The 24,266-nt window shown below is 44.1% G+C and overlaps 1 protein-coding gene across 1 annotated transcript in view; it reads left to right on the forward strand.

Annotated features, from left to right (window-relative positions):
• Nucleotides 1-13,762, forward strand: part of LOC134344238 (26S proteasome non-ATPase regulatory subunit 13-like) — a 71,667-nt gene extending 57,905 nt beyond the window's left edge. Inside the window, exons 12-13 of the mRNA XM_063043702.1 lie at nucleotides 7,776-7,892; nucleotides 13,493-13,762. Of these exons, the coding sequence (XP_062899772.1) occupies nucleotides 7,776-7,892; nucleotides 13,493-13,588 (213 nt within the window). The 3' untranslated portion in view covers nucleotides 13,589-13,762. The remainder of the gene's footprint in view (nucleotides 1-7,775; nucleotides 7,893-13,492) is intronic.
• The last annotated feature ends 10,504 nt before the right edge of the window (nucleotides 13,763-24,266 follow it).

Consider the following 24,266-nt stretch of genomic DNA (forward strand, 5'->3'; position numbering starts at 1 on the left):
TCTCTTTCATTATCTAGTTTTTTAAACCTTTCGTAAGCTCTTCTTTTCTTCTTGACTAGATTTACAACAGCCTTTGTACACCACAGTTCCTGTACCCTACCATCCTTTCCTTGTCTCATTTGAACGTACCTATGCAGAACCCCACACAAATGTCCCCTGAACATCTGTTTCAAATTTATGCTTCCAAGTTCCTGCCTGATAGCCTCATATTTCCACTTACTCCAATTAAATGCTTTCCTAACTTGTCTGTTCCTATCCCTCTCCAATACTATGATAAAAGAGATAGAATTGTGATCACTATCTCCAAAATGCTCTTGCACTGAGAGATCTGACACCTAACCAGGTTCATTTCCCAATACCAGATCAAGTTCAGTCTTTCCTGTTGTAGGCTTTCTACATATTGTGTCAAGAAACCTTCCTGAACACACCTAACAAACTCCACCCCATCTAAACCCCTTGCTCTAGGGAGATGCTAATCAATATTTGGGAAATCTCCCACCACAGCAATCCTGTTATTATTACACCTTTCCAGAATCTGTCTCCCTATCTGCTCCTTGATGTCCCTGTTACTATTGGGTGGTCTATAAAAAACACCCAGTAGAGTTATTGACACCTTCCTATTCCTAACTTCCACCCACAGAGACTGCGTAGACAACCCCTCCATGACTTCCTCCTTTTCTGCAGCCGTGACACTACCCCTGATCAACAGTGCCTTACCCCCAGTTCTTTTGCCTCCCTCCCTGTCCTTTCTGAAACATCTGAAGCCTGGCACTCAAAGTAACCATTCCTGCCCCTGAGCCATCCAAGTCTCTGTAATGGCCACAACATCATAGCTCCAAGTGCTGATCCACACTCTAAGCTCATCGGCTTTGTTCATAATACTCCTTGCATTAAAATAGACACATCTCAAACCATCGGTCTGAGTGCGTCTCTTCTCTATCACCTGCCTGTCCTCCCTCACACACTGTCCACAAGCTTTCTCTATTTGTGAGCCAACCGCCTCTTCCTCCATCACTTCAGTTCGGTTCCCACCCCACACTTTAAACTCTCCCCGATAGCCTTTGCAAACCTCCCCGCCAGGATATTGGTCCCCTTGAGATTCAAGTACAACCCATCCTTTTTCTACAGGTCTTTCTTGTCTTCTCCTTACTTACCTTCCTCTGGTGCCCTTCCTCCTTCCCTTTCTCCCATGGTCCACTGTCCTCTCTGATCAGATCCGTTCTTCTTAAGGTCTTTCCCTTTTCCACCAATCACGTGTCAGCTTCTTACTTCCCACCTCCCCCTCCCCTCCCCCCACCTCACCTGGTCTTACCTATCATCTGCCAGTTTGTCTTCCTTCCTCTTCCCCCAGCTTCTTATTCCGGATACCGCCCACTTCCTTTTCAATCCTGATGAAGGGTGTTCACCTGAAACGGCAACTGTTTATTCCGCTGCCTGACCTGCTGAATTGCTCCAGCATTTTGTGTGTGTTACTATTTAAAACCACAGCACAGCATCAGGCCTGTTGAGTGAATACTTCATTATTTGTGATGTTCTCCCCTCCCTCCCACTCCACCATGACAGAAAACTCCACTTTTCCCAATCAGTTTGTGGTTATAACTTGCTGGACAGATATTGTAACTCCATTTGACTCTCCACTACCAGCTGAATGTGACCACTGCTGAAAGTTTGGAATTTCAGAAGGCCTTTGACAAGGCGTTGCATGTGAGCCTGCTCAGCGAGATAAGAGCCCATGGAGTTACAGGGAAGTTACTCGCATGAGTGGAGCATTGGCTGATCGGCAGAAGACGGAGTGGGAATAAGGGGATCCTATTCTGGCCGGCTGCCGGTTACCGGTGGAGTTTTGGGACCGCTATTTTTTTCTATGTATGCCAATGATTTGGACTATGGGGTTAATGGATTTGTATCTAACTTTGCCGATGATACAAATCAGAGAGATTTAGATAGTTTAGAGGAATGGGAAAAGAATTTGCAAATGAAATACAATATTGGAAAGTCTATGGTCATGCACTTTGGTGGAAGAAGTAAACGGGCAAATTATTATTTAGATGGGAAGAGAGTACAAAATGCAGAGATGCAAAGGGACTTGTGAGTCCTAGTGTAGGATACCCTAAGGTTAACCCCCAGGTTGTGTTGGTGGTGAGGAAGGCAAATGCAATGTTGGCGTTCATTTCTAGATGTATAGTATATAAGTAGGGATGTGATGTTGAGCCTTTATAAGGCACTCGTGAGACCACACTTGGAGTATTGTATGCAGTTTTGGGCTCCTTATTTTAGAAAGGATATTCTGACATTGGAGAGGGTTCAGAGAAGATTCACAAGAATGATTCCAGAAATGAAAGTGTTACCGTATGAGGAACGTCTGGCAGCTTGTGGGCTGTATTCCCTGGAGTTCGGGAGAATGAGGGGGGATCTCATAGAAACATTCTGAATGTTAAAAGGCCTGAACAGATTAGATATGGCAAAGTTATTTCCCATGATAGGGGAGTCTAGGACGAGAGGGCATGACTTCAGGATTGAAGGACGTTCATTTAGAACTGAGATGCGGAGAAATTACTTTAGTCAGAAGGTGGTAAATATGTGGAATTTGTTGCCGTGAGCACCTGTGGAGTCCAAGTCATTGGGTACATTTAAGGCAGAGATAGATAGGTTCTTGATTAGCCAGCGCATCAAAGGGTATGGGGAGAAGGCAGGGGTGTAGAGGTGACTGGGAGAATTGGATCAGCCATGATTGAATGGTGGAGCAGACTCGACGGGCCAAATGGCCTACTTCTGCTCCTGTATCTTATGGTCTTATGGTTAGTGAGCTCACATAGCTGTGTGGCCACATAGTGGCCCTCAAAACTAATCGATAAGCTTCAAGACCTTTCAGTACCTCAATGCCTCCTTATGTAATTGGATCCTCAATTTCCTCACATGTAGATCCCAGTCAGTTCGGATTCTCCTCCACGATTTCCATCAACCCAGGTACACCATAAGGCTGTGTGCTTAGCCCCCCCACTCTCCTCACTTTACCCTTATGACTGTGAGGCTAAGCACAGCTCAAGTTTGCTGATGACACCATTGTCATTGGCCAAATTAAAGGTGGTGACGACTCAGTACATAGGAGAGAGATTGAAAATCTAGCTGAGTGGTGCCACAACAAAGACCAAGGAGCTAATTATTGACTTCAGGAGGGGAAGTTGTTCATGAGCCAGTCCATTGGTGGATCAGAGGTGGAGAGGGTCAGCAACTTAAATCCCACAGCGTTATCATTTCAGAGGATCTGTCCTGGGTGCAGCACAAAAGGGCCATTATGAAGAAAGCATAGCAACGTCTCTATGCAAACATCAAAGCCCTTGAACAAAAAATCCTACAAAGAGCAGTGGATGTGGCCCAGTCCATCACTGCTCTCTCCACTGTTGAACACATCTGCATAGAGTGTTGTTGCAGAAAGCAGCATTCATCATCAAGAACCCCGCCACCCGGGTCATGCTGTCTTCTCACTGATGCCATTAAGAAGGAGGTAAAGGAGCCTCAGGACCCTGGTCACCAGGCTCAGGAATGGTTATTACTCCTCAACCATCAGGCTCTTGAACCAGAGGAGAGAACTTCACTTGCTGCACCACTGAATTGCTCCCATAACTTATGGACTCACTTTCAAGGACTCTTTATCTCATGTTCTCCATAATTATTGCTTTTTTTTCTTTCTTTTTGTATTTGCCTGGTTTGCGCATTGATTATTTGTCCATCCTGTTGGGTGCAGTCATTGTTTGATTCTGTTATGTTTCTTGTATTTACTGTGATTGCCCCTAATAAAAGGAATCTCAGATTGTGTATAGTGACATAGATGTACTTTGATAATAAATTTACCCTGAACTTCAGAATGGGAATCAGAATCAGGTTTATTATCACCAGCATGTGATGTGAAATTTGTTAACTTAGCAGCAGCAGCAGTACAATGCAATACATAATATAGAAGAAGAAAAAAAAACAAAATTATAATAAATAACTCAATTACAATATACATATATTGACTAGATTAAAAATTGTACAAAAACAGATATATCATATATAAATATGAGATAGTGTCCAAGGGTTCAACGTCCATTTAGGAATCGGATGGCAGAGGGGAAGAAGCTGTTCCTGAATCGCTGAATGTGTGCCTTCGTGCTTCTGTACCTCCTACGCAATAGCAACAGCAAGAAAAAGGCATACCCTGGGTGTTGAAGGTCCTGAATAATGGACGCTGCCTTTCTGAGACACCGCTCCTTGAAGATGTCCTGGGTACTTTGTAGGCTAGTACCCAAGATGGAGCCGACTAAATTTACAATCCTCTGCAGCTTCTTTCAGTCCTGTGCAGTAGCCCCCCATACCAGACATTGCTGCAGCCCGTCAGAATGCTCTTCACAGTACATCTATAGAGGGTTTTGAATGTACTTGTTGACATACCAAATCTCTTCGAACTCCTAATAAAGTGTAGCTGCTCTCTTGCCTTCTTTATAACTACATCGATATGTTGGGACCAGGTTAGATCCTCAGAGATCTTGACACCCAAGAACTTGAAACTGCTCACTCTCTCCACTTCTGATCCCTCGATGAGGATTGGTATGTGTTCCTTCGTCTTACCCTTTCGGGAGTCCACAATCAGCTCTTTTGTCTTACTGACGTTGAGTGCCAGGTTGTTGCTGCGACCCCACTCCACTAGTTGGCATATCTCACTCCTGTACGCCCTCTCATCACTACCTGAGATTCTACCAACAATGGTCGTATCGTCAGCAAATTTATAGATGGTATTTGAGCTATGCCTAGCCTCACAGTCATGTGTATATAGAGGGTAGAGCAATGGGCTGAGCACACACCCCTGAGGTGCACCAGTGTTGATTGTAAGCGAAGAGGAGATGTTATCACCAATCCGCACAAATTGTGGTTCTCCAGTTAGTAAGTCGAGGATTCAATTGCAGAGGCCCAGATTCTGCAACTTCTCAATCAGGATTGTGGGAATGATAGTATTAAATGCTAAGCTATAGATGATGAACAGCATCCTGACATAGGTGTTTGTGTTGTCCAGGTGGTCTAAAGCTGTGTGAAGAGCCATTGAGATTGCATCTGCTGTTGACCTATTATGGCAATAGGCAAATTACATTGGATCCAGGTCCTTACTGAGGCAGGAGTTCAGTCTAGTCATGACCATCCTCTGAAAGCATTTCATCACTGTCAATGTGAGTGCTACCGGGTGATAGTCATTAAGGCAACTCACATTATTCTTCTTAGACACTGGTATAATTGCTGCCTTTTGAAGCAAGTGTGAACTTCTGCCCATAGCAGTGAGAGGTTGAAAATGTCCTCGAATACTCCCGCCAGTTGGTTGGCACAGGTTTTCAGAGCCTTACCAGGTACTCCATTGGGACCTTCCGCCTTGCGAGGGTTCACTATTTTTAAAGACAGCCTAACATCAGCCTCTGAGAGAGAGAGAGAGATCACAGGATCATCGGGTGCAGCAGGGATCTTCACAGATGTAGTTGTGTTCTCCCTTTCAAAGCATGTGTAGAAGGCGTTGAGTTCATCTGGTAGTGAAGCATCGCTGCCATTGATGCTATTGGGTTTCACTTTGTAGGAAGTAATGTCTTGCAGACCCTGCCAGAGTTGTCGTCCATCCGATGTCACCTCCAACCTCGTTCAAAATTGTCTCTTCACCCTTGAAATAGCCTTCAGCAAATTATACCTGTTTTTCTGGTATAGGCCTGGGTCGCCAGACTTGAATGCCACAGATCTAGCTTTCAGCAGACAACGTATCTCCTGGTTCATCCACGGACTTTGATTTGGGAATGTACAGTAAGTCTTTGTGGGCACACGCTCATCCACACAGGTTTTAATGAAGTCAGTAAGAACTGCAGCATATTCATCCAGATTCAAAGATGAATCCTTGAATACAGTCTAGTCCACTAATTCAAAGCAGTCCAGTAGGCGCTCCTGTGCTTCCCTTGTCCATACTTTCTTGGTCCTCACTGCTGGTGCTGCAGTCTTCAGTCTCTGCCTATACTCAGGGAGTAGAAGTACAGCCAGGTGATCAGACTTCCCAAAGTGAGGGCGTGGAACAGCATGGTAGGCATTCTTGATGGTGGTGTAGCAATTGGTCCAGTGTGTTTCAGGACAGTGTTGTGTTTCTTGTCAGACAGCATCTACGGAGGGCTATAATCGATCACTGTTTTCCAGCTAGACCCTTAATCAGATGAAGGGTCCAAGCCTGAAACATCAACTATTTATTCCTCTCCATAGATGTTCCCTTACCTGAGTTTCTCCAGCATTTAGTGCGTGTTGCTCAAGTTTTTCAGCATCTGCAGAATCTCTTGTGTTTGCGGCTGTGGTCCTTGTGACTGCCTGCCTCTTGCTTAGCTGGAATGGCATGCGGTGTTTGGGATCAGCCCTAATGCACACCAACTCATTGATGAAAGACACAAAAAACTGAAGTGTCTGCATCTACAGTATATCACCCTTTCCCTGATTTGGATCCCATCTGTGTTTTGATTTGATTGACCAGTCTGCAGAGAGAAGTGTTGGTGATTCTGTGAGAGAAATACTGTATACCCTTTGGCCCAACGACTTCATGCTATAAGGTCATAATCATAAGAAATAGGAGAAGAATTGTCCACTAGGCCTATTGAGTCTGCTCTGCTCTTCCAGCATGGCTGATATATTATCTTTCACAGCCCCATTCTCTCGCCATCTCCCCATAATATTCAATGCCCTGACTAACCAAGAATCTATTAACCTCCATTTTAAATATACTTAATGACTTGACCTCCACAGCTGTCTGTGACAATGAATTCCATAGATTCACCACCCTCTGGCGAAAGAAATTCCTCCTCATCTCTGTCCTCAAGAGATGACCCTCTATCCTGAAGCTGTGCCCTCTGATCCAAGACTCTGCCACGAGAGGAAACATCCTCTCCACGTCCACTCTATCCAGACCTTTCAATATTCAATAGGTTTCAATGAGACCCTCTTCGTTCTTCTAAGCTCCAGCGAATACAGGCCCCGAGCCTTCAAATGCTTCTCACGCATTCTCACGCATTCCTCATGCTGACCATGTGGTCCACCTGACTATCCCAAGTTCCTCGATTACTCTAGTCCACCCCCCTACCCCCAGCCCCTCCCTTCTTTACTATAGGAATGAAGGATAAAGGGATAAAGCAGAAAAGCAAAGCTTAGGTACATCAAGCAAGGTTGTCACTGAATGGAGGAAAACAGACTTCATGAGATGAATAGTCTACCCCTGCTTCTATTTCGTATACACTTACAGTATAATATGACATACAACACTACAGCACAACAGGCCCCTTGGCCCATCTAGTTATTCTCGAACTATTGCTCTGTCAAGTGCCATCAACCCCCACTTGGATCACAGCTCTCCATACCCTGCCCATCCACGTGCCTACGCAAGCTCCTCAGAGATGTTACAATTAAACCCGTTCTTACCACTGCCCATGCCTGCTGGCAGCTCACCGCCCCCGGCTGAGATCCCTTTGATGGGTTCACAGCCAGAACCTCTGAGGTTAATAGGGTGAGATCTGACTCCATCTCTGACAGCACGCCACACTCATGCTAACATGGGCACCCTCATGCTCCTCTACTCATTTTAGAGCAATTCACTCCCTCTGCATCACAATTGTTCTGATCTTGCAAGGTCATGCTTCGTATGTTGAGTTACTCAGCCCTGGCTTGTGACCAGAGGCTAGACGTCATTGGTACAAGGTGACTCCTATCCAACATTAATCACTCTCCTGTTCAACCAGGTGGAAATGTTGGTGATGAGAGCTCTGTCCGCTGGCCTGGTGAAAGGTAGCATCGATGAGGTGGACCACAAAGTCCACATGACCTGGGTTCAGCCACGAGTAATGGATCTGCAACAGGTAAGGGCACTGAGCAGCGGTTCCGTCTTATTCTGTGGCTGTATGTTTCACCTTTATTTTAACACTGAAATGAGGCACTGGTTTCCCATGAAAAATCGTAAAAACCTGGAACTTACACCTTTGAGAAAACTTATTTCTTTGCTCAGCATTAGTGACAGGAGGGTACTGTAAGGTTTGGGTAGTGTGAGGGGCAATTAAGGTAAGGTGAGAATGGGGTGAGGTAACGGTGAGATACAGGTAAGATGAGGTACTAGTAGGGCCAGGTACGTCTCGAGTGAGGGTTGGGTGAGATATGGGTCGAGTGAGGGTTGGATGAGGTACGGGTCGAGCGAGGGGAAGGTGAGGTACATCTCAAGTGAGGGTCGGGTGAGATATGGGTCGAGTGTGGTGGGGTCGAACGAGGGGAGGGTGAGGTAGGGGTCGAGCGAGGGGAGGGTGTGGTACGGGTCGAGCGAGGGGAGGGTGAGGTAGGGGTCGAGCAAGGGGAGGGTGAGATATGGGTCGAGCGAGGGGAGGGTAAGGTAGGGGTCGAGCGAGGGGAGGGTGAGGTAGGGGTCGAGCGAGGGGAGGGCGAGGTGGGTCGAGCGAGGGGAGGGTGAGGTAGGGGTCGAGCGAGGGGGGGTGATAAATTTTTTGTGATAAATTTATTATCAAAGTTTGTATATACTGTACTATGAAATTCATTTTCTTGCAGGCATTCACGGTAATTTACAATGACCAGTTAACCAATCTAGTACGTCTATAGACTCTGGAGTGAAGCTGGGTGCTCCAGTTTTCTCCCACAGTCCAAAGACACACCAGGAAGGTGAATTGGTCATTGTAAATTGTCCCATGATTAAGTTAGGATTAAATAGGATTGCCTGTGGTTCAAAGTTCAAAGTAAATGTATTTTCAAAGTATATATATGTCATCACATACAACCCTGAGATTCATTTTCTTGTGGGCATACTCAACAAATCCATAATAGAATAATAATAATAATAATAATAGAATTAATGACAAAAAGTAATAATAAATAAATAAATAAGCAATCAATAGAGAACATGAGATGAAGATTCCTTGAAAGTGAGTCCATAGGTTGTGGAAACATTTCAATGATGGGGCATGTGAAGTTGTACCCTTTGGTTCAAAAGTATGTTGGTTGAGGGGTAATACCTGTTCCTGAAGCTGGTGGTGGGAGTCCCTGATGATGGGCCCTGCTTTGCAGATGTGCTCAGTAGTGGGGAGGGCTTTACCCATGATGGACTGGGCCTGGGCCGTATCCACTGCTTTTTATAGGGTTTTCTGTTCACGGTCATTGGTGTTCCTGTACTAGGATGTGATGCAGCCAGCCAATATACTCTCCACTACACGTCTGTGGAAGTTTCTCAGAGTTTTAGATATTATGCCAAACCTTTGCAAACTCCTTAGGAAGTAGAGGTGTTGCCATGCTTTTTCCATAATTGCAATTACATGCTGAGCCGAGGACAGACCCTCTGGAGCAGCACAGTGGCGTAGTGGTTAGCACAACACTATACGATGCAGGCGACCCAGGCTCAATAACATGATCGCGGTGTCTCCTCAAGATGCTTCAGTTTCCTCCCACAGTCCAAAGACATACTGATTGGTAGGTTAATTGGACATTGTAAATTGTCCAGTGATTTGGGATTGTTGGGCAGCATGGCTCAAAGTGCCAGATGGGTCTATTCACTGCTGTTCCTCAATAAGTAAATAAATTGTCACTCCGAGGAATTTAAAGTTTCTGACCCTCTCCACCTCTCATCCTCCAATGAGGACTGGCTCATGAACCTCTGGTTTCCTTCTCCTGAAGACAATAATCAGTTCCTTGGTCTTGCTGACATTGAGTAAGAGGTTGTTGTTGTGGCAAGATTGAAGATTTTCAATCTTCCTCCTATATGCTGATTCATTTGATTTAGCCTAGGGCTGTAGTGTCCTCAGCAAACCTGAGGGGGCTAAGCACACAGCCTTGTGGTGCACCTGTGCTGATGGAAATTGTGGTGGAGATGTTGTTGCCAATCTGAACTGACTAGTGTCTGCAAGTGAGGAAATCAAGGACTCAATTGCACAGGGAGGTATTGAGGCCAAGATCTTGGAGCTTATGTATTAGTTTTGAGAGAATGATTGTATGGAATGCTGAGCTGTAATTAATAAAGAACATCCTGATGTATGTATCTCCGCTGTCCAGATGTTCCAGGGTTGAGTGAAAGAGCCAATGAGATGGCATCTGCCGTGGGTCCTGTCCACTGGTAGGCAAATTGGAGCAGATCCAAGTTGCTTCTCAGACAGGAGTTGATATGTTTCATCACCAGCCTCTGAAAACACTTCATCAATATGGACGTAAGTGCTACTGGGTGATAGCCATTGAAGTAGGTTACCATGTTGTTCTTAGGCACCAGGATAATTGAATCCTGCTTCAAGCAGGTGGGTAACTCAGACTGCCGAAGCGAGAGGTTAAGGATCTGAGTGAGCACCCACCCAGCCAGTTAATTAGCACAGGTCTTTAGTGGCCAGGTACCTCATCTGGGCTGGATGCTTTCCTTCGGTTCACTTTCCTGAAGGATGCTTGCACGTCAGCCTCAGAAACTGAATTTACGGCATCATCAGGGGATGTGGGAGTTTGTGATGGTTCCTTCATGTTTTGATGGTCAAGGTGAGCATAGAGGCATTGAGCTCAGCTGGAAGCGAAACTCTATTGTTGCCTATGTCATTTGATTTAATTTTGTAAGAGATGATAGCGTTCAAGCCCTGCCACAACTGTCAAGCATCCTTCATTAATTCAAGATTAGTCCAGAATTGCCACTTTGTCTGTGAGATGGTTTTCCGGAGATTATATCTGGACCTCTTGTAACTTTCTTGGTCATCAGACTTGGAATACTCTCAGTAGATTGCAAATCTCGGTTCATCCCGGGCTTCTGGTTGGGGAAGGCTCTGAATGATTTTGTGCAGACACACTCGACTACAACTGTGTTTATGAAGTCGGTGACAACCACGGTGTGTTCATTCAGATCCCTAGGTGAGTCCTTCAACACGGCCCAGTCCACTGATTCGAAACAATCCCATATCCGCTCCTTTGCCTCCTGCAATTATCCCTTTACTGTCCTAATTGCTGGAGCTTTGCTCTTTCGCCCCTGCCTGTATGCTGGTAGGAGGACAGCCAGGTGATCTGATTTCCTGAAATGCAGTCTGGGTATGAAACGGTAGGCATTCCCTATCTTCGTATGACAGTGGTCTGACGGTGGTGTTGGGACCTCTAGTGCTAGTGGTTAAATGCTGATAGTAATTGGGCAGAGATTTCTTCAAACATGCCTGGTTGAAGTCCCTGACTATGATTTGAAATGTGTGGGGTTGGACTGTTCCTTGTTTGCTGATGACATCATGCAGTGTCTCAAGCGTTCGATTATAGTTGGCTGCTGGTGCTGTGTAAACTCCAGTGAGAATCACAGATGACATCTCCCTTTGTAAATAGAAGAAACAGCATTTCATCGTTAGCAGTTCAAAGGGGGAAACACAAGTTTGACAAAACCGCCACATCAAAATACCAATGAGAGTTTGTCATGTAACACACACCTGCATCTTTTGTCTTTTCTGAATTAGCAGTTCGGTTTACCCTGTGAATCGAGAAGTCTAAAGGTCTGATCGCCATATCTAGTGTGCTGGTATTAATCCATATCGAGGTTAAGCGTAGAACACCACAATCTCTCATTTCCCTTCAATACAGCAATCCTGCGCTCAGGGTCCTCAAATTTGTTCTTCAGCGATTGCACATTTGTTAACGATGCTGGGTAGAGGGGGGTCTCATTCCTCTGTTTCTGCCTGGCTTGGATTCCCCCGCACCTCCTCACTTCCAGCTGTGGTGATGAACCTTCATCTGCTTAAAGGTGCCATACCTGCTTGCTTGAGAGTTGAGTCAACTGAGTTCTTCAGAAGGGTGTGAGATCTGCAGATGATAAAGTCTATTTAAAAGTACATTGCTTAAAGGGAAGTGACGTGCTGCGGATTGCAGTGAGAGTAATTCAAAAGAGGTATATTTAGAAGTATTGTACGTAGCCCACAGGACATCGCTGCGGTTCACTAGCGCCACCTTGACACTGAGTTGTTGGGCAGCATGACTCAAAGGGCCGGGAGAGCGAGTTCTGCGCTGTATTCTAGATGAATGAATAAATACATACAAAGAAACACAATAGAATCAATGTAAAACTACACCCAGATGAACCAACAGCCAATGTGCAAAAAAAAAGATAGTGCAAATAAAAAAAGAAAAACAAAATAATAATAGATAAATAATATCAGGAACATGAGGTGTAGAGTTCTTGAAAGTGAGTGCAAAGGTTGTTGAGTTAGTTCAGTGTTGGGGAGAGTGAAGTTATCCACTCTAGTTCAAGAGGCTTATGTCGAGGGGTAATAACTGTCCCTGAACCTGGAGATGTGGGACCCAAGGCTCCAGTACACCTTCCTGATGGCAGCAGTGAGAGGAGTGTGGCCTGCATGGTGGATGCTGCTTTCGTGCCACAGCCCTCCATGTAGATCTGCTCAATGGTGGGGAGAGCTTTACCCATGATGGACTGGGCCATATCCACTCATTGAATAATTGAAGTTACTGAGTGTTGACTTTAACCTTATTGTGATACAATGGATTCCAGTTAATTGGGCCATCCGTTAATGGAGGCAGCCACTTAAAGAACAAAAACCTAATCGAGAAAATAGCCGGGATTCCCTTAGTTTATTTGCGACACCATACCACTTAATTGGGGCAGGAGGCTGTTGCTGAGCAGTTTCTAACTAGAGTCAGACGCATGCACTTGTGTGACTGTTAGACACTACACTGCCCATAATGAATAATTTAAAAAATACCATCACTTGTGTGTGTCTCTGTTCAAAAGCAGTCATTCTTGTCACTGTTACTTGGCAAAACATAAGCAGTAAGACAATTCAGAACTGCTTTGTTTACTGCGGTTTCAAGCATTCAGGCTGGGAGATGCTAGAAATGGCCAGGAGTGAAAATGAAACGATTTCACTACTTTAACATGTTGGGAAGTATGAAGAACTCGAAGGTATGTACCAAAATTGATTTGGATTGATACAATGAAAATGAAGATTTGGAGAATGCAGTCTATGACAGCACTGTATGAAGGCAATCCACTATCAGCACTAGGTGTCTGTGCTGCTCTTTTTCACTTACAGTCAATCAAAAGCACATAGCATACACTGGATGAATTCCTTTGTCGATAACTATTAGGAACCACAGTTTTATAGTACTGTAGTAGTATTGGTAGTGTTCTAATCTGTTCCATACTTCATTTAAACATAATTTGTTACTCAACTTGTCTTTTTTATACTGTTTTAACTATTTCCATGAAACTTTGGCTAATTGGGGTACATTTGCTCAATTGGGTCAAAATGTAGTTGTCAGAAGCTACTGTAGTTGCAAATTCCAACCCATTACTGTAAATTTGTACTTAAATGCCCCATCCCAAAAAAAAGCTGCTTGGATCTGACACCAATATATGTTTATTGCATTCCTCATTATTGTTGTATAATCCGAGTGTATTTCTATTTTTACTGATTACGTGAAGGAATCTGTGTGTGTTTCTAACCCTTAGGTGTCCTATATGAAGCAACGACTGGAAGCCTGGTGCACTGATGTGAAGAACATTTCCTTTTTAGTTGAAGATCATGCACATGATGTTCTTGGCTGAAACCCTGCTGCAGTTTCCTATGATGTTGTGTTTGTTCATGCAGAGTTTAAAAAGAAGCATTCCCACAGTTCATGTTCATGTTTGCTGAGAAAACAAGTTAATTTGTGTTATTTCGCTGTGAAATTTAATAAAGATACAGTTCTATCTGCATATGGGACATGGGTAGTGTTAATTCAGTGCCTTTAGGAGAGTGGTCAATGTTATAAATATCTTACTCTGCGGTCACTTCATCAGAAATACCTGTCTTACTCATTAATGCAAATATCTAATCACCTCATCATTTGGCAGGCACTCAGTGCATAAAAGCATGCAGGAAAGGTAAGAGGTTCAGTTGTTGTTCAGGTCAAACATCAGAATGGGGAAGAAATATGTTGTAAGTGACTTTGACCATGAATAATTGTTGGTGCCAGACAGAGTGGTTTCCGTATCTCAGAAACTCACAGCAGTCTCTAGAATTTACAGAGAATGGTGTGATAAACAAAAAAAGAATTCAGTGAGTGGCAGTTCTGTGGGAGAAAAGACCTTGTTAATGTTAGAGGTCAGAGGAGAATGGCCAGACTGGTTCAAGCTGACGGGAAGGTGACGGTAACTCAAGTAACCACGCGTTACAACAGTGGTGTGCAGGAGTGCACGACGTGTTGAACCTTGAAGTGGGTAGGCTACAGGAGATACTTAATAAAGTGGCCTCTCTGTATAATCTATGTATATTTTAGATTGTGTTTTATACGTATTTTAAATTATTTGTCAACTTAAAACTTTAATTGTTTCCCTGCTTTGAGATTTCTTCCCTGATTTTTGGAATCTCAAGTGTTTTGCTTTTAATTAATGAACAAATTAGAGGAAAGTAAACTGGACAGTACTTGTGTGGATCAACCAATTTGCTGAAAACATCTGCACATTGAGAAATGTTTCACTGGGAACCAATTCATTTTGTACAGATTCAATGGGATATGATGTGATTGGAGTGGATTCTCTGACATTTGATTAAAGACCATAAAACCCTGGAGCAGAATTAGGCCACTGGGTCCATCGAGTTTCCTCCACCATTCCATCAATGCTGATGTATTATCCTTTTCAATCCCATTCTCCCCATAACCTTTGACAGCCTTACTAATCAACCTCCGCTTTAAATATACCCAATGTCTTGCTGTATAAATCCATCTGTGTTTTGCTCTGTATTTCCAGCATCTGGGGGATCTTTTGTCTTTCAGTTTCAGATCAATAAGCTGTTTGAATGATCATTGAATTATAGAATAACATGAAATAGAAACAGGCCCTCGTACCCAACTTGTCCATGCTGACCAAGGCACCTTCCTGAGCCTGTCCTGTCAGCCTGCATTTGGTCCATCTCAAGCAGTAAGGCTGATCAACAGCTCCACTCACCAATCCAGCCCACCACCAGGACTTTATCATTTGCAGTCCGGGTCACCTTACGTACAGACACTGTGCTTAGCAACACTTTATAGACATGCAATCAATCTATGTATATACCTGCCCTGTGTATTTATATTTATTGTATTTCTTTAATTATTGTATTGGAACATAGAAATCTACAGCACGATTACAGGCCCTTCGGCCCACAATGTTGTGCTGACCATGTAACCTACTCAAGAAATTGCCTAGAATTTCTTTATTTTAGTGTTCTTTGTTTTACATGTTCCTTAATGTTTTTTATTTTATTGTTACACCTATTTTAGTATTACATCTTAATATTCTTTATTTATTGTGGTTTTTGTGCTGCATGTCATAGTTATTTTTTAAATTTAGAGATAAGGTGTGGAATAGGCCCTTCCAGCCCTCCAAGCTTCACCGCCCAGCAACGCTGAGTTAATCCTAGCTTAATCATGGGACAATTTACAATGAACCTACCACCCTCTTTGGGCTGTGGGGTTAACAAGATCACCCAGAGGAATCCCATGTGGTCACGAGGAGAACATACAAACCCTTACAGGCAGCAGTGGGAATTAAACTCAGGTTGCCTGTACTGAAAAGTGTTGTGCTACCACTACGGTACCTTGCCACCGCTGATGTTCCTTAGGGGTGAAGGTCATTAGTGCCCAGTTAAATGCCATAGGGAGATACACAGAGAAATGCCTAACGATAGTCACTTGCTGGGAACTGACCCATGGATTTCATTCTTTGTGAAGTGATAAACTGGGAACTGATTCAAGAGGAAATGGTTCACTTGAAATCATTCAAGTATATTGTTATTTACTGAGTTAGACCAGGCAGATGAGGCTTGTCAGCTGTGGTTGCTAGCTCATCTTGGAGAAGGAAAACTGATCTCAAACCTTCACTGCCTTGTAGCTTTGGGAGTAAACCCCTAGGAAAAATCTGCAGCTGGAGTTCCTAAGGTAGTCCTACGCTGAGTTCAACACTGACTGGCAACTCCTGAGTGATACTCCTGTATCAGTCTCTGCTATCCCTATGGATTCATTAGCTGCGTGAAGAGCGAGAGACAGCTTTCTCCTCATATCTCCTTATCATAACATCCACATCTATTGAGACACACTGAGAAACTTAGATGTGCCATCCAGACAGAACATTTTGTTTCATCAGTATCCTGCGAAAGCAAAAATGCAGAATCAGATAAAGTACAGTGCAGTTAGACAATAAGGTGCAAGGTCATAATGAGGTAGATTGTGAGGTCAGGAGGCCACCTTATCATTCTAGCGGACCATTCAATAGCCTTAATTACTTATTACAGCTCAGGGCATTGGAGTTGAGAGTTCAGTTCTGACGCTGTCTATGAGGGTTTGTACGTTTTCCCTGTGACCACGTGTGTTTCCTCCGGGTGCTCCAGTTTCCTCCTTCATTGAAAGGCGTATCGGGTAGTAGCTCAATCGGTCATTGTAAATTGTCCCGCGATTAGGCTAGGGTTAAACAGGTGGACTGAAGAGTGGTGCAGCTCATTTGGCAGGAAGAGTCTATTCCACGCTCTATCTCTGAATAGAAAATAAATAGCAGGGTATAAGCTGTGGAACTATCTGCATGGGAAGTGATCTATTCAGGTATAAGACCATAAGACAGAGGAGCAGGAGCAGAATGGTTGATCCATTTTTTCTCTTAGCCCCAAAATTCTGCCTTCTCCCCATATTCCTTCATGTTCTGACTAATCAAGAATCTATCAACCTCTACCTAAAATGTACCCAATGACTTGGCCTCCACAGCTGCCTGTGGCAACAGTTTCAACAGATTCACCACTCTTCTGGCTAAAGAAATTCCTCTTCATCTACATTCTAAAAGGACACCCCTCTATTCTGAGGCGATATCCTCTGGTCTTTGAGACTGCCACTATAGGAAACACCCTCTCCACACCCACTCTATCAAGGCTTTTCAATGTTTGACAGGTTTCAATTCTTCTGAATTCCAGTGAGTAAAGGCCCAGAGTCATCAAACACTCCTCATATGATAAACCTTTCAAACCTGGAGTCATTTTCATAAACCTCCTTGAAATCTTCAATGTCAGTCCATCCTTTCTCAAGATAAGGGGCCCCAACTGCTCTCAATACTCCAAGTGAGGCCTCACCAGTGCTTTCATATTCTAGTCCTCTATGATTCATTAGTTTACTGAAAACTGATTGACTAAAAGGTGACTGGGGGCATACTGATAACAGACTGTGGTTTGCGAGTGTAAATGAATTAACTCAGAAATTATACAACTGGTGATAACTCACTCTTAATTGATTTGCTGCCTAGTTAACCCACCAACCAGTACGTCTTTGGACTGTGGGAGGAAATGAGATCATGCGGAGCAAACCCATGCGGTCACAGGGAGAATGCACAAGTGTTGTCCCATCGTGGTAACAGAGGAGTCCATGGACCGACATGATGGATTAGGAACGTTAAATTGATTTAAAATGTGTGACCACCCAGGAATTGGAGAGGCTGGGTTTCTCAGGTAAACCTCGGAACTGGAGTAGAACTTAGAAAACTGATCTTGACACAAAGAGAAATGGGAGCAAAACTTAGAACACACAGTCCTAAGTGACCTGGAAACGTTAATTACCACACAGGCAAAACCAACGATCTGGCAGCTATTGGTTGTAAAGCCAGGGTTCTTATGCTGCATGTCTTGATAGAGACCAGGTTGCCGTTATCAAAGAGAATTAGGAGCAAATAGGGAATTAACGGTCGGGACCGTGACAGCACCAGATACAAAATACAAAGCCTACTTAAGTGGGAACATTTACTGACCAGTGATTCGTTGTAGGGCTTGTTGTCTGAACAGTGATACGGTGTCAGATGTGACATCTGAACAGTGGTACAGAGTGAGACCTGTCATCCGACCAATGATTCAGTGTGACGCTTGTTTGAAGATTGATTCGGTGTGATGCTTGTTGCCTGAAGATTGATTCAGTGTGATGCTTGTCTGAAGATTGTTTCGATGTGACGCTTGTGTGAGGATTGATTCAGTGTGACGTTTGTTGTCTAAAGATTGATTCAGTGTGAAGTGTGTCATCTGAAGATTGATTCTGTGTGAGACAGTGTCGCGGAAAAGAGGACTGGAACCCGGAGGGAGCTGCTTCAGAAAATCTTTATTGATACATGATATCATGGAGAGCCCAAGCTCCTAAAAGCAGGGTCTTGGGACTCTGTCAAACAAGAAAACTCAGTGATATTTATACATGAATGGTACGTGACAAGAGACACTTAGGCAGATTTTTACAGAAGTAAAGGTCATGTGCCTCAGGACATTGTATGACCAGATAATTCCTTATTTGAACCCTTGTCTAACATTTACAGAGAACAATGTCTAGTACGTCACCTGTTGCTGGGTAGGGTTTCTTTCTGACTTGCCCAGCAACAGTAACATAAGGTACTTATAAGATGTTCGATCATTAGCTAATCATTGTTCTAAGAACCTGCTTCAAGACATTGCCTCAACAGGCAATCCTTTATTTATGCCTTTGTCTAGAAAATTAGCGAACCATGTATAATTAGTCCACTGCACCTGCAAATTAGAGAACCATGTATAATTAGTCCACTGCATCCTGCATGACGACTTCAAGGTGAAGCTTAGCAAACTTTCTCAGTATTTAGTGGAACTCCAGCAACGCTACCAAACAGCGAAGCAGCAAAAATACATCCTTGAGCTGCTGCACATTTTACTTAAGTGTTAATTCTCAAAAAATATATCAGGCAAGCTGGTTCAGCTGCAGACATGTGAGATTCTCAGAACAAAGAAGTACAGATACAGTTATTTTTGTGTCTCTTTGCTGGGCACATTTCAGTCACACAGAGTCCATTAGTTACAGATAAATGATTGTAGACTTCGAATTCACACTTTAAAACAAATCATTAGCCCCTCAATGCCCATTACAATGTAAGGCCTTGATATTTTCTCCCACAGACAGTGATGCACGATGAGACATTGGCTGGACAATGATTCGGTGTAGAACCATCTGAAAAGTGATTCGGTGATAAGTGTCATTTGAAGATTGATTTGGTGTGAGACATGGTGTCTGACCAGTAATTCTATGTGATGCTTGTCATATGAGAAGTGATTCAGTTGAGGCTTGTCTGAAGAGTGATTCAGTGTGAGGCTTGTCATCTGAACAGTGATTCAGTGTGAGAAGTTGTCATCTGAACAGTGATTCAGTGTGAGAAGTGTCATCTGAACAGTGATTCAGTGTGAGAAGTGTCATCTGAACAGTGATTCAGTGTCAGGCTTGTCGTCTGAACAGTGATTCAGTGTGAGGCTTGTCATCTGAACAGTGATTCAGTGTGAGAAGTGTCATCTGAGCAGTGATTCAGTGTGAGTGATTCAGTGTGAGGCTTGTCATCTGAACAGTGATTCGGTGTGAGGATTGTGTCTGACCAGTGATTCACTGTCAGGCTTGTCATCTGAACAGTGATTCAGTGTGACAAGTGTCATCTGAACAGTGATTCAGCATCAGGCTTGTCGTCTGAACAGTGATTCAGTGTGAGAAGTGTCATCTGAACAGTGATTCAGTGTGAGAAGTGTCATCTGAGCAGTGATTCAGTGTCAGGCTTGTCGTCTGATCAGTGATTCAGTGTGAGAAGTGTCATCTGAACAGTGATTCAGTGTGAGAAGTGTCATCTGAGCAGTGATTCAGTGTCAGGCTTGTCATCTGAACAGTGATTCAGTGTGAGAAGTGTCATCTGAGCAGTGATTCAGTGTCAGGCTTGTCGTCTGAACAGTGATTCAGTCTGAGGCTTGTCATCTGAACAGTGAATCAGTGTCAGGCTTGTCATCTGAACAGTGATTCAGTCTGAGGCTTGTCGTCTGATCAGTGATTCAGTGTGAGAAGTGTCATCTGAACAGTGATTCAGTGTCAGGCTTGTCGTCTGAACAGTGATTCAGTGTGAGGCTTGTCATCTGAACAGTGATTCAGTGTCAGGCTTGTCGTCTGAACAGTGATTCAGTCTGAGGCTTGTCATCTGAACAGTGGTTCAGTGTGAGAAGTGTCATCTGAACAGTGATTCAGTGTCAGGCTTGTCGTCTGATCAGTGATTCAGTGTGAGAAGTGTCATCTGACCAGTGATTCAGTGTCAGGCTTGTCATCTGAACAGTGATTCAGTGTCAGGCTTGTCATCTGAACAGTGATTCAGTGTCAGGCTTGTCGTCTGAACAGTAATTCAGTGTGAGAAGTGTCATCTGAACAGTGATTCAGTGTGAGAAGTGTCATCTGAGCAGTGATTCAGTGTCAGGCTTGTCGTCTGAACAGTGATTCAGTCTGAGGCTTGTCATCTGAACAGTGATTCAGTGTGAGAAGTGTCATCTGAGCAGTGATTCAGTGTCAGGCTTGTCGTCTGAACAGTGATTCAGTCTGAGGCTTGTCATCTGAACAGTGGTTCAGTGTGAGAAGTGTCATCTGAACAGTGATTCAGTGTCAGGCTTGTCGTCTGATCAGTGATTCAGTGTGAGAAGTGTCATCTGAACAGTGATTCAGTGTCAGGCTTGTCATCTGAACAGTGATTCAGTGTCAGGCTTGTCGTCTGAACAGTGATTCAGTGTGAGAAGTGTCATCTGAAATGTGATTCAGTGTGAGAAGTGTCATCTGAGCAGTGATTCAGTGTCAGGCTTGTCGTCTGAACAGTGATTCAGTCTGAGGCTTGTCATCTGAACAGTGATTCAGTGCCAGGCTTGTCGTCTGAACAGTGATTCAGTCTGAGGCTTGTCATCTGAACAGTGATTCAGTGTGAGAAGTGTCATCTGAACAGTGATTCAGTGTCAGGCTTGTCGTCTGATCAGTGATTCAGTGTGAGAAGTGTCATCTGAACAGTGATTCAGTGTCAGGCTTGTCGTCTGAACAGTGATTCAGTGTGAGAAGTGTCATCTGAACAGTGATTCAGTGTGAGAAGTGTCATCTGAGCAGTGATTCAGTGTCAGGCTTGTCGTCTGAACAGTGATTCAGTCTGAGGCTTGTCATCTGAACAGTGATTCAGTGTCAGGCTTGTCGTCTGATCAGTGATTCAGTCTGAGGCGTGTCATCTGAACAGTGATTCAGTGTCAGGCTTGTCGTCTGAACAGTGATTCAGTGTCAGGCTTGTCAACTGAACAGTGATTCAGTGTCAGGCTTGTCGTCTGAACAGTGGATCAGTCTGAGGCTTCTCATCTGAACAGTGATTCAGTGCGAGAAGTGTCATCTGACCAGTGATTCAGTGTCAGGCTTGTCATCTGAACAGTGATTCAGTGTCAGGCTTGTCATCTGAACAGTGATTCAGTGTCAGGCTTGTCGTCTGAACAGTAATTCAGTGTGAGAAGTGTCATCTGAACAGTGATTCAGTGTGAGAAGTGTTATCTGAGCAGCGATTCAGTGTCAGGCTTGTCGTCTGAACAGTGATTCAGTCTGAGGCTTGTCATCTGAACAGTGATTCAGTGCCAGGCTTGTCGTCTGAACAGTGATTCAGTCTGAGGCTTGTCATCTGAACAGTGGTTCAGTGTCAGAAGTGTCATCTGAACAGTAATTCAGTGTCAGGCTTGTTGTCTGATCAGTGATTCAGTCTGAGGCTTGTCATCTGAACAGTGATTCAGTGTCAGGCTTGTCGTCTGAACAGTGATTCAGTCTGAGGCTTGTCATCTGAACAGTGGTTCAGTGTGAGAAGTGTCATCTGAACAGTGATTCAGTGTCAGGCTTGTCGTCTGATCAGTGATTCAGTGTGAGAAGTGTCATCTGACCAGTGATTCAGTGTCAGGCTTGTCATCTGAACAGTGATTCAGTGTCAGGCTTGTCATCTGAACAGTGATTCAGTGTCAGGCTTGTCGTCTGAACAGTGATTCAGTGTGAGAAGTGTCATCTGAACAGTGATTCAGTGTGAGAAGTGTCATCTGAGCAGTGATTCAGTGTCAGGCTTGTCGTCTGAACAGTGATTCAGTCTGAGGCTTGTCATCTGAACAGTGATTCAGTGTCAGGCTTGTCGTCTGAACAGTGATTCAGTCTGAGGCTTGTCATCTGAACAATGGTTCAGTGTGAGAAGTGTCATCTGAACAGTGATTCAGTGTCAGGCTTGTCGTCTGATCAGTGATTCAGTGTGAGAAGTGTCATCTGAACAGTGATTCAGTGTCAGGCTTGTCATCTGAACAGTGATTCAGTGTCAGGCTTGTCATCTGAACAGTGATTCAGTGTCAGGCTTGTCGTCTGAACAGTAATTCAGTGTGAGAAGTGTCATCTGAACAGTGATTCAGTGTGAGAAGTGTCATCTGAGCAGTGATTCAGTGTCAGGCTTGTCGTCTGAACAGTGATTCAGTCTGAGGCTTGTCATCTGATCAGTGATTCAGTGTGAGAAGTGTCATCTGAACAGTTATTCAATGTCAGGCTTGTCGTCTGATCAGTGATTCAGTGTGAGAAGTGTCATCTGAACAGTGATTCAGTGTCAGGCTTGTCGTCTGATCAGTGATTCAGTGTGAGAAATGTCATCTGACCAGTGATTCAGTGTCAGGCTTGTCATCTGAACAGTGATTCAGTGTCAGGCTTGTCATCTGAACAGTGATTCAGTGTCAGGCTTGTCGTCTGAACAGTAATTCAGTGTGAGAAGTGTCATCTGAACAGTGATTCAGTGTGAGAAGTGTCATCTGAGCAGTGATTCAGTGTCAGGCTTGTCGTCTGAACAGTGATTCAGTCTGAGGCTTGTCATCTGAACAGTGTTTCAGTGTGAGAAGTGTCATCTGAACAGTGATTCAGTGTCAGGCTTGTCGTCTGAACAGTGATTCAGTCTGAGGCTTGTCATCTGAACAGTGATTCAGTGTCAGGCTTGTCATCTGAACAGTGATTCAGTGTCAGGCTTGTCGTCTGAACAGTGATTCAGTGTGAGAAGTGTCATCTGACCAGTGATTCAGTGTCAGGCTTGTCATCTGAACAGTGATTCAGTGTCAGGCTTGTCATCTGAACAGTGATTCAGTGTCAGGCTTGTCGTCTGAACAGTGATTCAGTGTGAGAAGTGTCATCTGAACAGTGATTCAGTGTGAGAAGTGTCATCTGAGCAGTGATTCAGTGTCAGGCTTGTCGTCTGAACAGTGATTCAGTCTGAGGCTTGTCATCTGAACAGTGATTCAGTGCCAGGCTTGTCGTCTGAACAGTGATTCAGTCTGAGGCTTGTCATCTGAACAGTGGTTCAGTGTGAGAAGTGTCATCTGAACAGTGATTCAGTGTCAGGCTTGTCGTCTGATCAGTGATTCAGTGTGAGAAGTGTCATCTGACCAGTGATTCAGTGTCAGGCTTGTCATCTGAACAGTGATTCAGTGTCAGGCTTGTCATCTGAACAGTGATTCAGTGTCAGGCTTGTCGTCTGAACAGTAATTCAGTGTGAGAAGTGTCATCTGAACAGTGATTCAGTGTGAGAAGTGTCATCTGAGCAGTGATTCACTGTCAGGCTTGTCGTCTGAACAGTGATTCAGTCTGAGGCTTGTCATCTGAACAGTGATTCAGTGTGAGAAGTGTCATCTGAGCAGTGGTTCAGTGTCAGGCTTGTCGTCTGAACAGTGATTCAGTCTGAGGCTTGTCATCTGATCAGTGATTCAGTGTGAGAAGTGTCATCTGAACAGTTATTCAATGTCAGGCTTGTCGTCTGATCAGTGATTCAGTGTGAGAAGTGTCATCTGAACAGTGATTCAGTGTCAGGCTTGTCGTCTGATCAGTGATTCAGTGTGAGAAGTGTCATCTGACCAGTGATTCAGTGTCAGGCTTGTCATCTGAACAGTGATTCAGTGTCAGGCTTGTCATCTGAACAGTGATTCAGTGTCAGGCTTGTCGTCTGAACAGTAATTCAGTGTGAGAAGTGTCATCTGAACAGTGATTCAGTGTGAGAAGTGTCATCTGAGCAGTGATTCAGTGTCAGGCTTGTCGTCTGAACAGTGATTCAGTCTGAGGCTTGTCATCTGAACAGTGTTTCAGTGTGAGAAGTGTCATCTGAACAGTGATTCAGTGTCAGGCTTGTCGTCTGAACAGTGATTCAGTCTGAGGCTTGTCATCTGAGCAGTGATTCAGTGTCAGGCTTGTCATCTGAACAGTGATTCAGTGTCAGGCTTGTCGTCTGAACAGTGATTCAGTGTGAGAAGTGTCATCTGAACAGTGATTCAGTGTGAGAAGTGTCATCTGAGCAGTGATTCAGTGTCAGGCTTGTCGTCTGAACAGTGATTCAGTCTGAGGCTTGTCATCTGAACAGTGATTCAGTGCCAGGCTTGTCGTCTGAACAGTGATTCAGTCTGAGGCTT

Source organism: Mobula hypostoma, chromosome 3, assembly GCF_963921235.1.
Source record: "Mobula hypostoma chromosome 3, sMobHyp1.1, whole genome shotgun sequence".
NCBI classification, from domain to species: Eukaryota; Metazoa; Chordata; class Chondrichthyes; order Myliobatiformes; family Myliobatidae; genus Mobula; species Mobula hypostoma.